Genomic DNA, 15223 nt, shown 5'->3' with positions numbered 1-15223 from the left:
AACATAACAGTTTCTCAGATTCGGCAACCTTAGATCATCCAGAATGCTGCCATTAAACTTTGTTAAAAAACAAAACACATGGCTCTGGACTTACTCAACGGTGTGGGGCGTGACAAGATGGCGATCTGTTCGTTTGTGGATCGAGCAGCTGAATTTGTTGGCAGCCTTTTCCCTTTTTTTCTTACCTTTTTGCTGGAAATGCCCCATACAAAAAGGAAGGGGATAGTTAAGGGCCAGACGCCAACGGTCCGAACTTCCTCCCCAGCTCAACAAACACTGGACCGATTCACAACGCCCATTCCTGTATCGAGAGTGAGCGATGCTGGCTTGGGAGCTGTTGTAGGAGCTATGGCTCCCTCGGAATGGGAGACCTCACTCTTGCCGCCCGATAATCGTCCTCTGCCTCCAGCGATCTCAGGACAGAGCGAGGAGAGTGAGTCTACTACGGAAGGCGTGTTAGGCCAAACCCCGATTGGCGCTAACTCTCTCCTGAACGCGGAAGGAACATCTACGGAGGGGAATCCTCCTGTGGAGATTACACTGCAGACGATATGGAAGACTTTATAGGCTTTAAGCCAGACGGTAATGAAATCAGCTTGGGAAACTTCACAATTAGTAAGTAAAATTGATTTACTGACTAACTCCTTTGAGAAAATTAAGCAAGAAACGAAATTACAAACTGATACATTCCAGCAGGAAGGAAAATCTTTAAAATCTGTAACTGAGACCTTGGTAACAGATAAAATGGTAATTCACAGGAAAATAGAGCATTTTGAAAACTTTAATCGAAGATTGAACCTTAGAATATTAAACTTTCCATGGGTTAAAGAAATAAGTTCTACTGAAATATTTAAGAAATATCTACAAGACATTTTACTATACCCGGATTCAGCTATTCCTCCTCTAAACAGAATATTTTATTTACCAATACCTCAGCAAGCTGAACCAGGCGATGGTGAAAAAAGTAAACCAATGAACTTACCATTGGATTGCCAAGATCAGTTGGACATTTCATTAATACTAGAGACATCTCTATCTCAAATTGACCACCGTAGAACTCTTTTAATATCATTTGTTTTTGAGCAGGATATGAATGCGGTTTTGAAGCTGTATTTTAAAAATGCTTTAAAAACTTTTTGTGGTCAAAGAGTGTGGGTATACCCGGATGTTTGTAAAACGACGCAAGATAGGAGAAATAAATTTTTGTTGTATAGAGAAAAGACCCGAGCACTGGGGGCAACATATTTATTGGCCTACCCATGTAAATATCTGGTTAAATATCTGGGGGTATAATATATGTTTTTTGAGCCAGAACATCTTAAAGCGTTTTTAGAAATGAAAAAATTAGCCATTAAACCTGCAGAGTAAGAATTACCATCTGATTATCAATGTTAATGGAGGGAAGATAAGGTCAGGCCATATACATTTTTTCTTCTTTTCCTCTTGAGATCTCCTATTATCTGAATCGCCCCCCCCCCCCCCTCTTTCAGCCATTTCATTGTGGTCTAATTAATTGTGTAGCTTGTCTTTTCCTTTTAGGTTTGGTGAATGTACCTTTAATTTTAATATTAAGACTAAATTTGTTTATTGAATTATTCAAATTATGCAATGTATTTCTAATTGCATGTTCTACGTGTAAAAAATTTAATTAACTAATAAAAGATAATTAAAAAAAAAACCCAAACAAAACACATGACCCTACTGTTTATCTCTGAGCACTGACTCAGGTACAACTAGCATCAGGCCCAGATAGAAAGCCATAACCTTAGAAGCTTTTGGTTAAGGATCATGAAGAAGTTAGGAATGTTTCTCAAACTGTTTGGAACATTCCCATGAATTAACAAAATACAATATCAGAATAGGCTCTATTTTTATTTTATTTATTCATACTTGTATCCCACAATCATCCAAAAATGAGTTTCGGTTCATTGTGGCTTACATTTAACAGATATTACATTGATTCAGTTACATTTATAAGGTTACTAGTAAAAAAAAAAAAAAAGCACGTTTCTGAAAGAAATGAAACGGGCGCTAGCAAGTTTGTCCTCTAATGGCAATTATGTTTTTAAGGGAACTGTTAGGAGAGAGTATGTGTGAGAGAAAGTGAGTATGTGTGAGAGAGAAAGAGTGAGTGTCAGAGAGAGAGAGAGAGAGAGAGACAGAATGTGTGTGTGTGTCTGTGCGAGTTAGAGAGTGTAGTGTGTGTCCCGTGTGCACCAATTATGCTCTCTCCCCTGCAATCATCTATATGCAGCAAACATCCTCTGTGCCCTGCCCCCTTCATCCATCCATGTGCAGCATCTCTCCCCTGCCCCCTCCATCTATCGTGGTACAGCAATTCTCCTCTGTCCCTTGCCCTCCCCCCCTACATGTGCATCAACTCTTCATTCTCCCCTGGCCTCTCCTCCATCCACCCATATCCAGGGCTCCCCCTCCATCTCTCTCCCCTCTGAGTTTCAGGCCCCCTCCCTACCTCTCTCTCTGTGTGCCCTCCGAGTTCCAGGCCCCCCTCCCCTCCCGTTTGATTTCCAGGACCACCTCCTCTCCCCTTCGTTCCAGGACCCCCATTCTCGTTTGAGTTCCAAACCCCCGCGCCTCCCTCCCTCCCCTTCAAGCTCCAGGATGACCCTCCTCCTCTTCCCTTCAACTTGCAGGACGCCCCCTCCCTCCCTCCGAGGTCCACGCCCCCTTCTCCGAATTCCACGCCCCCGCGCCTACCTCCCTCTCTCTGCCCTCCAAGCATGATCTGTCCTCCAGTAGCCCCTCGCCTTCCTAAGTGCTGGCTGTATTTTTAAAATTCTTACCTTGGGGTGCAGCGTCCACAGTAAAGGCGAGCGGCGCTTCACGTCTCAGCTCTGCCTCTGATCCCGCCCTCATTTCCTGTTTCTGGAAGGGCAGGACCAGAGGCAGAGCTGAGACGTGAAGCACCGCTCGCCTTTACTGTGGACGCTGCACCCCAAGGTAAGAATTTTAAAAATACAGCCAGCACTTAGGAAGGCGAGGGGCTACTGGAGGGACAGATCATGCTTGGAGGGCAAAGAGAAAGAGGGAGGGAGGCACGGGGGCTGGCAACTATACAGAGTTCCCTCAAGGGCGGGTTGATTACGAACCCTACGAACACTACACTGCTTTACTGCCACGCTGCCACGGAGTCAGCTTCAGAACCTTGGAGGTGCGAATTATTATATTAGATATGATGCTTTGTTTTACAGTGGTTGGCAAGATAACTATTAGTGTGTACTCATTGGGTTTCTTGAGAAGGTATATACAAATTCTTTTCTTAGATGAAAAGATGTGTGTTACAGTTAGAGGTTGTGTTGTGTATTGTTCCAGAATGATTAGTGCATATTTTGCTCATAGACTTTCCTGAAAAGGTAGGTCTTTAGGTCTTTTCTGAACTGGAGGTAGTTTGTGATGCTTCTTATGACTGTTAGAATTGAGTTCCACCATTTTCAGCCCAGGTAGCTAAATCCCGCAGTGTAGGTGGACTTGTATATTTTTGCAGTTGGGCAGGTGAAGTAGTAAGTAAACTCTGGTTCCTGGGTTTGGATTTCTTGGTGATAGTTTGATCATGTCTAGCTTGTAGGTCCGGTGGCATGCCAAACAGTATTTTGAAGATGATTGTACTAGTTTTGAAAAATAGTCTGGCCTTGATTGAGAGCCAGTGTAGCATTATGAGTAGTGGGGTTCCTCTATCATATTTCGTCTTTTTGAATAGCAATCTCACTGCTGTGTTTTGGACGGTCTGCAATTATCATAGTAGATTTTCTTTGCAGCCTACGTATTCTGCATTACAGTAGTCTAGTTAGGACAATATCAGCATCTCTACTATAAGATGGAATGACTGTCTGGGGAAGTAGTCTCTGATTCTTCTCAGTCTCCATAGTGTTTTGAAGCTTTTTGACATGATTGCAGTAACTTGGTCTTCAAGGGTCAGATGTTTATTGAGAATGATTCCTGTTTTATTTGTGTTTTGATTGTGTAAGATTGTTGATCTGTTATGAAGTTTTGCTAAATGGTGGGATTGTGCTGACTGGATAGAATCAGGAGTTTGGTTTTGTCTTGGTTGTTTGTTTGACAGTTGTGGCCTAGTTTTCTATGAGGTCAAGTCCTTTTTTGGCCTTATCCCAGTGTCTCTGATGCTGTTGTTGAAAGGTATGTAGATGGTGACATTGTCTGCGTATATGAATGGGTTTAAACCCCTTTTTTCTAGTTTCTTGCCAAGTGCAGCTATCAGGACATTAAATAATATTGGTGATATCTGGGAACCCTCAGGGACCCCGCATTCAGGGATCCAGGAGGCTGAACACTTATTGGATATCTTGACAAGATAGAATCTAGTTCTTAGAAAACCGTTAAACCGGGTTGCTAGTGCTCCAGTTATTACTATGTTCTTGAGCAGGGTCATTAGTATTGTGTGGCCTACTAGGTCGAAGGTGCTTGACATATCGAATTGTAGTATTGACTGGCCTTGGCTTATTATTCTTCTGAATTATGTGATCAGGGTGGTTATGACAGTTTCAGTGCTATAGCATGGTCTGAAGCCTGATTTAGAGCTGTGAAGGAACAAATAGTGCATTAGGTATTCCATTAATTGTTGTGCTACTAGCTCCTCCATTGTTTTTGTCAGCACTGCAATTGATGCCACTGGTCTGTAATTAGTGAGTTCACTGATCTTTCTGATGATGTTTTTAGGGATTTAGGGTTTGTCAGAGGGGAAATGGCCTTCCAAGAACATGTATTCTAGGTGTTCAGTTAAGCATTTGATGAACCAATCTGGTGAGTTTTCCATCATGTAGTTTGGGCAGCTGTCTAGTAGGCATTTGGTGTGTGCATATTTTGTCAGTAGTGCTATAACTGAGCTGGTTGTTGATATCTTGGAGGACCAGATTGTTTGCCTTGATGTGGCCCTCATTGATTTCACATTCATGTAGGAAATCTGAGTGATGTTTGTGTTGCAGCTAGGTTCGATCTTAGTTTTATTATTTTTTCCTCAAAATATTGTGCAAGGTCATCTGCTGTTGGTGGTTTTTTTTTCATGTTTATCTCTTCTAGGCGCACATATGTGATGTAGTATTCCGCTTTGGCTCTTTTTGTGATGTGTTTGTACTTGCGCTTTCCTCCATGTGGTTTTGTTCATGTCTGATGGGTCATTCCATGCCAAGTGGTCTAAACTTTCCCACCATCATGTCTCCATCATGTTTGACTGGATTTTGCATCCATAATGTTAAAATGTATTTCATCGGAATTAGCATCAAAAACTGTACAGGATTTGAATTTTGTAGCCATTCTTATAAATGTGTTTGGATTTTATTAGACCCCAAAAATGGCATTTTGGTAAATGTCGCGCGCTCATGGACTGACAACCTTTCAGAAAAGGGGATCTAGATCTGCAACTATTGCAGTTAGAGACCTCAAATTTGGGGAAACTTCGTTTAACACCTGACTCGCGCAACAGATAAAATTTGAACAAAATTAGAGAACATGATGGTGGGAACTTTTTTAATTTTAGACCACTTGGCATGGAATGACCCTGATTTGTTTTTGCACCATTTTCTTTCCAGTTTCCTGTACAGTTTCTTCATCTCTAATAGTTTCTCATTTAACTAGGGGCGCGGTTGTTATGTCCTCTTTGTTTTAATTTTGAGTGGTACTATTTCGTTTAGTGTGTTTCCGTTTAGTTCATCCCAGTTTCTCATGAAGTGAATGTTAGTACTTATGTTAGTTTGGTCATTCATCACTGTTGACCAGAAGCTATGGTTGTCCACATTTCCTGTGGTTAGGGCAGTGTGTGGTGTCCTTGGTTCTCTGTTTTTGCCATTCTCTTTCCATTGAAGTTTGAAGGTGAGTTTGTTATGGTCTGACCATGGTACCTCTGCCCAATTATGATTCTCTATTATATGGTTAATATTGGCTAAGAACCTGTAAGCTAGTATGCCCAGTTGATGACCTTTTACATGAGATGAGGTGGCTGGTGCCGTTTTGAAGTTACATTGGTTCAGGAAGTTTGTTAGAAGCCTGGAGTTGGCGTCATGTTGCTTGTCTAGATATAGAATGATATTACCTAGTAGAAGGACATTCGAGAAGTTTGCACAAATGTTTGGTATGAAGTCCATGAAGTCGTCTTGGGTGTTGGACCATCTTCCAGGCAGGTGATAGAAAAGTATACTGCATACTTGATCAGTTAATGTTGAATCTGTGATTTTGCATACCATGATTTCAATCGCAGGGAATATATTTTCAGCTGTGGTTTCTACTGTAAAGAAGGATTTATATATTAAGGCAACCCCGCCTCCTTTCTTTTTAGTTCTGTTGATGTGTGTTTTTTTTTTTTTTTTTATAACCATTTAAATTTTTACAAGCGATAAAACAACTTGCTGAAAATACAGAGAAAGTAATATGTAGGAATTATTTCAGTCAGGTAATTCTATTCTCTTCCTTAGACCACTAAATAGGGAGAGTGAAACAAGATAAGGAGATCAATTAAACAGTAGACAGAAAAAAAACCGTGGTATTAACCTGATTATCCCCAGATATTACTATTCTAATTCATTGTTCCACATTGATCTGGTTGGCTTCTTCAAGGCCAATATAGTGTATAGTCAAATCATTTCATTGAAAACATACTTATTGTCCAATATTAGTTAGAAATAATACATCTGATTACATTCTTTCTCTTTTAAAAACCAGAAGTTATTTAACAATACATATACTTAAGTCTAATTCAAATCCCACTGATTAAAGTAATCCCAGTTTTCACAGGCTTCACTCCTTTTAAAGTAATAATTTGAGGAAATATTTCTGAGGAAAACTTTAGGAGTCATACCCGGAACTCTGGGAAAAACAACAATCTCGATATTAATCATCTATAATAATAATCTTTTTATTATTCAAAATTTCTGGTCTATTATCATTTTCAAAATCATAACCACTTCTTGCTCATGTAGAATCAGTTGAATTGTCCATGTAACTCTCTAATAAAATTATATCTGAAACAAAATTATTTACTGCCACCGTTAGGTCCCAAAGCACCTTCCAGATTGGTATTCAATGTAACCTCCACGGGAGCCAAAAACTCCAAGTTGATTTCTCATAGGTGTTTAGGAGTGGTTCCGCCGATTCGGGTTCTGCTGTAAAGGTCCTCCGTTTCAGCATATACCTCTAACTCACTCCTCCACTCCTTTGGCCAAGGTGGTTGAATAATTCGGGAGCGATGGAGTTGTTTTTTCCAGGTCCAAGAGCGTCGACGCGCCTTTGCCGGTGCGAATCAAAAGACTCGCCAACTCTTTCATCTGTGGGCAGTTCGTCTCGCAGCGGTCCCGCACTTGCTGCGATGTGTGTTATTTTATATCCCGATGGGGTGTCTCACATTTGCAGCCATGTTTCTGTTATGAATAGTATAGGACTAGGGGGCATGCGATGAAGCTACAATGTAGTAAATTTAAAATGAATTGGAGAAAATTTTTCTTCACTCAACGTGTAATTAAACTCTGGAATTCGTTGCCAGAGAATGTGGTAAAGGTGGTTAGCTTAGTGGAGTTTAAAAAAGGTTTGGACGGCTTCCTAAAGGAAAAGTCCATAGACTGTTATTAAATGGACTTGGGAAAAATCCACTATTTCTAGGATAAGCAGTATAAAATGTTTTGGCCCAACAGTTCCAGTTTCGGGCTTTGCCTTTCGGCCTAGCCGCAGCTTCCCGTACCTTTTCCAAGGTGGTGGTAGCTACCTTTCTCAGGCGAGAGGGTATCAGAGTTCACCCGTATCTCGATGACTGGCTCATCAGGGCGGATTTGGCAGATGAGAGCCGACTTGCCACGACCAGAGTTATAATGGTTCTTCAGACTCTGGGCTGGGTGATCAATTTGCCCAAATGTCACCTGACACCCTCTCAGTCGCTCCAGTATTTGGGGGTCCGGTTCGACACGGCCTCGGGGTTCATATTTCTGTCTGACTACAGGCGATGCAAGCTTCAGAATCAGGCCCGTCTGCTCCTGCGGATGCCTCGCCCTCGAGCTTGGGACTTTGTTCAGCTCCTGGGGTCGATGACGGCCACCATGGAGGTGGTTCCCTGGGCGAGAGCTCACATGAGGTCACTGCAGATTGCTCTGCTTCAGCAATAGTCTCCAATCTCCCAGGAATACCAATTCAGACTAACGTGGCTCCCTGCGGCCCGGCACAGTATGGATTGGTGGCTCTCTGACAGGATGCTGCGACAGGCAATGCCGCTCGTGCTTCCTTCTTGGTGCCTGGTGATAACGGATGCCATCCTTTCGGGCTGGGGAGCTCATTGCCGGGGAAGCTATGCTCAGGGTCAGTGGACACCCATGGAAGCGGGATGGTCCATCAATCGCTTGGAACAGAGAGCGATATTTCAGGCTCTGCTGGCCTTCCACAAGATTCTGAAGGGGCTTCCTGTTCGGGTGCTGTCTGATAACACGACAGCAGTGGCCTACATCAATCGTCAGGGCAGCACTCAGTGCAGGTCCCTGGCTGCGGAGGCTGCTCAGATTTTCCACTGGGCCAAGCTCCACTTGCATCTGCTGTCCACAGCTCACATAGCAGGTCAGAGCAATGTGCAAGCCGATTTCCTCAGCAGACATCAAATCGACCCGTCGGAATGGGAACTGGCAGAAGTAGTTTTTCTTCAGATATGGGCCAAATGGGGGACTCCCGGTTTGGATCTAATGGCGTCAAGTGCAAACGCCAAAGTCCCTCGCTTTTTCAGCAGAAGGAGAGATCCTCGCTCGGCGGGGTTGGATACTCTGGCTCAACTCTGGCCCTCAGGCCTCCTATATGTGTTCCCTCCTTGGCCCTTGATAGGGCGAGTCCTTCTGCGGATTCGACTGCACCAAGGATTGGTGATTCTCATCGCTCCGGATTGGCCAAGGCGTCTGTGGTACACGGATCTCCGTCGGATGCTAGTGGAGGCTCCACTTCCTTTGCCTCTGGTGCCGAACCTGTTGGTTCAGGGTCCAGTGACTATGGAGGATCCCTGCCGATTTGGTCTTACGGCCTGGCTCTTGAGAGGGCACAATTGAGAGACAAGGGCTACTCTAACAAGGTCATCTCCACTCTCTTGCAGGCCCGCAAGCGGTCTACCTCCGCAGCTTATGCACGGATCTGGCACAAGTTTGAGGCATATTGTGTTTCAAAAGCGATCACACCCACACGGGCTACAGTCTCGTCGGTCCTGGACTTTTTGTAGGACGGCTTACAAAAAGGCCTGGCTTACAATTCCCTTCCGGTTCAAGTGGCTGCGTTGGCATGCTTCTGAGGGAAAGTCTCTGGCTTGTCCCTTGCTGCTCATCCGGACATTGTCCGATTTCTCAGAAGGGCGCTTCGGCTTCGTCCTCCTGTGCGGTCGCTGTGTCCGGCCTGGAACCTGGGACTGGTGTTGAAGGCTCTTCAGCGTTCGCCTTTTGAGCCACTTAGGTGAGCTTCGGAGAAGGACGTGACTCTCAAGACAGTCTTTTTGGTGGCCATGACATCGGCTAGACGCGTATCTGAGCTACAGGCGCTTTCCTGTCGGGATCCTTTTCTGCAGTTCTCGGAGTCCGGGGTAACGGTACGTACAGTGCCTTCCTTCCTACCTAAGGTGGTTTCAGCATTTCACTTGAACCGGCCCATTTTTCTACCTTCCTTCTCGAGGGAGGACTTTCCGGATTCCTTTGGGCAATTGCGTCTTTTGGATGTCCGCAGGGCCCTGTTGCAGTATCTTCAGATGTCAAATGACTTCAGGACTTCTGATCACCTTTTTGTATTGTTGACAGGTCCTCGACGCGGGTGTACAGCGTCTAAGGCCACTATAGCCCGTTGGCTCAGGGAAGTCATTTTTTCTGCGTATCTGCTTTCAGGACGGTCTACGCCTAAAGCGTTTAAAGTGCATTCCACAAGAGCGATTTCCTCCTCGTGGGCTGAAACGGGTGTCCTTTCTCTTTAAGAGATCTGTCGTGTGGTTACTTGGGCTTCTCAGCTCTCGTTTGTATGGCATTACAGACTGGATGTGACAGCGAAGCAGGACGCGCATTTTGGAGTGCAGGAGCTTGCTCGCGGAGTTGCCTGTTCCCACCCTGCGTAGGGAGTGCTTTTGTACATCCCATCAGTTAATGGATTCATCTGCTGTTGATGACAAGGAAGGGAAAATTAGGTTCTTACCTTGGTAATTTTCTTTCCTTTAATCACAGCAGATGAATCCATGATCCCTCTCTGTCTGACTTTGTTTTTGTTATTCAGATCCTTCATGCAGATACCGTATCACATTGGGAGGAGTTGAAGATCGGTTCTCAGAGTTTCTACATGCTGTTCTATTGCAAGAGGTTGAGAACGTCCCTCCTTTGTTGGTTATTGCTCCGGTTCTGGGGCGTTTGTTCACTGTGAGGAAAGTTTACGTTATTTTACCTTTCTTTCTCACTCTGCTTTGGAAGTTTCATATACTGAAGGCAGAAGGGGCTAGCCATCCAAGCTCACTGTGGGCTTTCAGTGTTCTCTATCTCCACCTGCTGGTAGGCGGATATAACCCATCAGTTAATGGATTCATCTGCTGTGACTAAAGGAAAGAAAATTACCAAGGTAAGAACCTAATTTTCCCTTTCTGACCTCTTGACTTTAATCTGTCTTCTCTTATCACAGTAACAAGTAACTGTTTTATCTTTGCTCGCTCCCATGTCCCCTTTCTTTTTATCTTCTCTTTGACATAATTTTTAATGATTTTAAGCCACCTTGATGCATCTCCATGGAAGGTATTATAGAACATGTATTCTAAACTAAACATATCCCTGAGTGATGCCACACTTTTTTTTAAATGTGGTTATTTGTAAAATAGCTGTTCCCACTGAACATGGTTTAGTAAAATATTGTGTAAAAGTTTCAACCTTCCCCTTTCCAAGCTAGGTGCCTTATACAAAATTGGGCTTGTGACAGGTTACTCAGGTCAGAAGGCCAAGTAGGCACCTATTTTCAGCCTGTTTACTGAAACTGTGGTTGAAACGTGGCCACATACATGTATATTTACAGCAGTTTGAGACCTAGAGTTAACGTATGTGCTAAAATATGTGTATATGAGTGTATTTTATAGCTTAAATGCATACTTTGTGACTCTGCCTGTGCCTAGTGCAATTTCTTCTCCAAATATATTCACATCTGGATCGTGTAGAAATACATGCGTACATGCAATTAGCATGTAATTGTATGTTGGAAGGTCATTTTCAAGAGGAACTTTAGCCATGTATATTGCTATATACATACTCAAAACATTCATGGGTGTAATTCTATAACGAGGTTCCTGCTGTAGTCACTGCTTATGGTGCCTATTTGAAGCATATTCTTTAAAAAAAAATTTTTGGCACCTACTGTTCTGTACTACATCTGTTCTACAAATGGCCAAAAATGCATGTAGATTACAGCTCAGTCATATACACCAGCCCTATAGCTGGCATAAATGCCTTCACCCAGATGTTAGCATATATGCACATAAATGAGGGAACTCTCTAATTCATGTGCATAGATGTGCGCTGCACCCAAACTACACCCATGCAGACACCGATTGGCAAAATGTGCATCGTCAAGTCGTGGTGAGTGCTTTTCTGCTAGGTGGTATTTTAGGTTCAATAGTTTTTATTGATGATATAACAAACTCAGCAGTCAACATGCATAGAACTTAACCATGTGAAACAATAAGAACAGAATACATTCATGGTGACAGTCTCATCCTCAATGTTTTAACATTTCTCCCCTCTATTCTCCATCTCCAACCCCCCGCCCCCTCATAAGTTAATTCAAATTGCTTATTAACATTCTAAACATAAAATAGGCCAGTTAACTCATCCTTGCGATCACTATCTTTGGCTAGGTGGTATTTTATAAAATGTCTTTTATATGTGTATGCTTAGCTTATATGACTAGAATACTGCCTTTTACATGCCTTCTTGCTGCCTAAAACTAAGCAGCTTCTTGTGGAATTACAAGGGCTGCTGAGAGGGGGAGGTGGGGCAGGGCAAGGTTTCCTGGGCCCAGTCTCCCAGGGGGGGCCCGGTGCCATGGTCTGTCTCGCTTCTGTCTCTGGAACCCGGGTGATTGCGTTAACACTATCACCCGTGTCCCGGCACAAAGGGGCATTGAGAGTGACAGACCAAGGAAGGAGAAGAAATGATGCAGGAAGGTAAGGGGGCAGCAGCTGCCCGAGTGGGGGGAGGGGGGAGCAGTGGCCAGCGGCAGTCCAAGTAGCAGGGTGGTGGTGATCCTACCCCAGGCTCAGCTCTGTCTCTCGGCGGCCCTGGGAATTACTCCCATCATGCCTACTCATCTTCAATACGCATGTAAGCATTCCTGGAGTGTGGATTGACACTTATACTTGAACTTGATAAAATATGTACCTGTTTTTTTCCAGCATATGTACAATAACTTGTGCACTTACTTTTCCCACCTTATTTTATAAAATAGGTGCAACATATGCACGAACACCTTGATAGCCTAGACATCCTGTTATAAAATTATCCTCTTGGTGCCTGATTTTCATTGCTAACCAACTAAATTTAGTTAGGGATCCCAACCGTGGGGAGACCAGTTTTACATAGAACATTGAGATGTACAGGCCAGGACGTTCTGAATTCCAGCAGTATTGTACAAAAAACTGTGCTGTATGTAGAGCCTTTTGTAAAGTATGGATATGTATGCATATGGATATGCAGGAATGCTTCTGTTTGTGGGCACATACTGCAGGAGTTGTCATTTTACAACATATATAAAGAACCCTATTTTGCAATTTCCATGTGTTAAGTGGTACCGCTTCCACATGTAGGTGTTCCATTTTGCACATCTGAGAGCAGCCAAATAAGTAGTCATGAGGCTGTAATTTGTATTTTTCTTCATTTTAGAGGAAGAAATTTTAAAAAATACGGGATTAAAGAGAATTACTCCCTTAATCTCCTGTGCAAAGCCCTGACCAAAACCAGCACTTTTTAAAATTCCTTCCAATTCATTAAGTTGGTATAGAACTTGATGTGGAAATTTTTTCCCCATAAATATATATTTCCTCTATGGAGAATACATTTGTAAAATTTTGTCCTGCCCAAACCAAGGTCCCACATCACCCCCTTTAAATTTCTATATGGTGTGGCTTTCTGAAATCGCAATTTAAATACATGTGTAAATGCCACTGTTTGCCTGACACGATGCTTCTAAAATAATACCCTAAGACAACCTACAAAAATTATTTAGCTTTTTTTTTGTTGTTGTTGTTCTCAGCTATTTTTTTTTTTTTTTTTTAAATATTGTGATATTTTCAATTTTTGTTTTTATAGGAAGACAAAGACTTGGTTCCAGAGTTTGTGAATTCGGAGGGTTTAACTTGTCTGATCAAAGTTGGAGCAGAAGCTGATCAAAATTATCAGAACTACATCTTAAGAGGTGCCTGTATATATAATTATTTTAATTAGTTTTCTTGAGTCTAGGAGGTCGTATATTAACAGGTGCATACATTGAAGTAGTACCGAATTGGAGGTCTCCAAAAATGATGGAAATTGGAAGGCTGGAAGTTAGTGAGAGCAAAGAGGCTGGATAAGTAGAAGTTTGGAGGGGATTTGTAGAATTACAGTAAAGGAGTACAGAGAAAACAAGAGACGGAAGTAGAAAAAATTTGGAAAGTCATGTGTACAATTGCATTCTGTCTAATTTTTGTCCTTTGGATTGTAAGCTCCTTCGAGCAGGCACTGTACTCTGTGTTGAATTGTACAGCGCTGCGTAACCCTGGTAGCGCTTTATAAATGTTAAGTAGTAGTAGTTATTTGGTGCCTTTTTACCCCACATTTTCCCACATAAGCAGGCGCAATGTGGCTTACATTAAGTCAAAAGGATACAATTCAACACAGAGAGGGCACAGAAACAGAATGTGACAGGAGGGGAAGTACACGGAATGGCATGGGTAAATGACAGGGGTGAAGAGCCAACAAGAGAGAGAGGTTAAACAGTGGAGGAGCCAGGGGAATAAGCCTTGGCGAATAAGAAGGTTTTTAAGGACTTCTTGAACTGTTGATGGTCAATGAGCTCCTTAAGCTGTCTTGGCAGAACATTCCAGGATAGTGGACTGATGTAGGGGAAGGACGAAGCATAGCATAAAATCTTTGACTAACAATCCACTATAGTGGAAGCAATTATTCAGTTAATACAGCAGTATTACAATAGTCCAGCAGTGCTGGAAAAGTTTGTAGCTATAGCATACAAAATCACCCAAGGGTAATGCGTACTAGTTAAAAGCATAGGAATGTAAGATATGCCATGCTGGATCAGATCCAAATCCATCAAACCCAACAGTGCCCAGTCCGGATCACTAACAAGTACCTGACAGATCCCCAAGAGCAAATCCGTTCCTTGCAGCTCACTCCAAGTGATATGTGGTAGATTACTTGGTGAATAATTGTTCATGGACTTGTCTTCTAGGAACCCCCTTAAACCTAGCTGTGTTAAAGTGCCTTGACCACATTCTCTGGGAACAAATTCCATGGTTTGATTGTTGGGTTATTTACATAAGTATTGCCATACTGGGAAAGACCAAAGGTCCATCGAGCCCAGCATCCTGTTTCCAACAGTGGCCAATCCAGGTCACAAATACCCGGCAAGATCCCAAAAAAGTACAGAACATTTTATACTGCTTATCCCAGAAATAGTGGATTTTCCCCAAGTCCATTTAATAATGGTCTATGGACCTTTCCTTTTAGGAAGCAGTCCAAACCTTTTTTAAACTCCGCTAAGCTAACCGCCTTTACCACATTCTCTGGCAACGAATTCCAGAGTTTAATTACACGTTACAAATTACAATTTGTTTTCAATCTGCTACCTGATAGTTTCATGTTCCCTATTGGAAGGAATAAATGGGCATTCCCTATAAACCCATTCCACACAGGGGCATAGCCAATACTCTGTTTTGGGGGGCTTGGGGGTGAACTCCCCCCTCCCCCCCATGTTAAAAATATTACCTTTGTTGGCGGGAATGTCAAAGCCTCACCAGCCAAAGACATTCACTGCCCCAGCCGCTCCTCTCCTCCTCATGCTACTGCAGTAAAGAAAGTCTTGTAAACACCGAGGAGGAGGATTCCACGGTCAATGCAACTGGTGATGGGGAAAGTCACTAAGCAGGATATGACCCAATGGTTTAAAGCACTCAAAAGTGAGATGAAGGGGAGATATTCAGTCTGCCCTGGCAAAGATCCGGAGTGATGCTAAAGATTGG

At 42.9% G+C, this 15223-nt stretch overlaps 1 protein-coding gene across 1 annotated transcript in view; it reads left to right on the top strand.

Moving 5' to 3' along the window:
* Nucleotides 1-15223, top strand: part of FHOD1 (formin homology 2 domain containing 1) — a 586414-nt gene that overhangs the window by 253069 nt on the left and 318122 nt on the right. Inside the window, exon 5 of the mRNA XM_030203753.1 lies at nucleotides 13299-13404. Coding sequence (XP_030059613.1) covers nucleotides 13299-13404 — 106 coding nt within the window. The remainder of the gene's footprint in view (nucleotides 1-13298; nucleotides 13405-15223) is intronic.

The sequence above is a fragment of the Microcaecilia unicolor genome, chromosome 5 (genome assembly GCF_901765095.1).
Source record: "Microcaecilia unicolor chromosome 5, aMicUni1.1, whole genome shotgun sequence".
Classification (NCBI taxonomy): Eukaryota; Metazoa; Chordata; class Amphibia; order Gymnophiona; family Siphonopidae; genus Microcaecilia; species Microcaecilia unicolor.
This window is presented reverse-complemented; position numbering and strand designations above follow the sequence as displayed.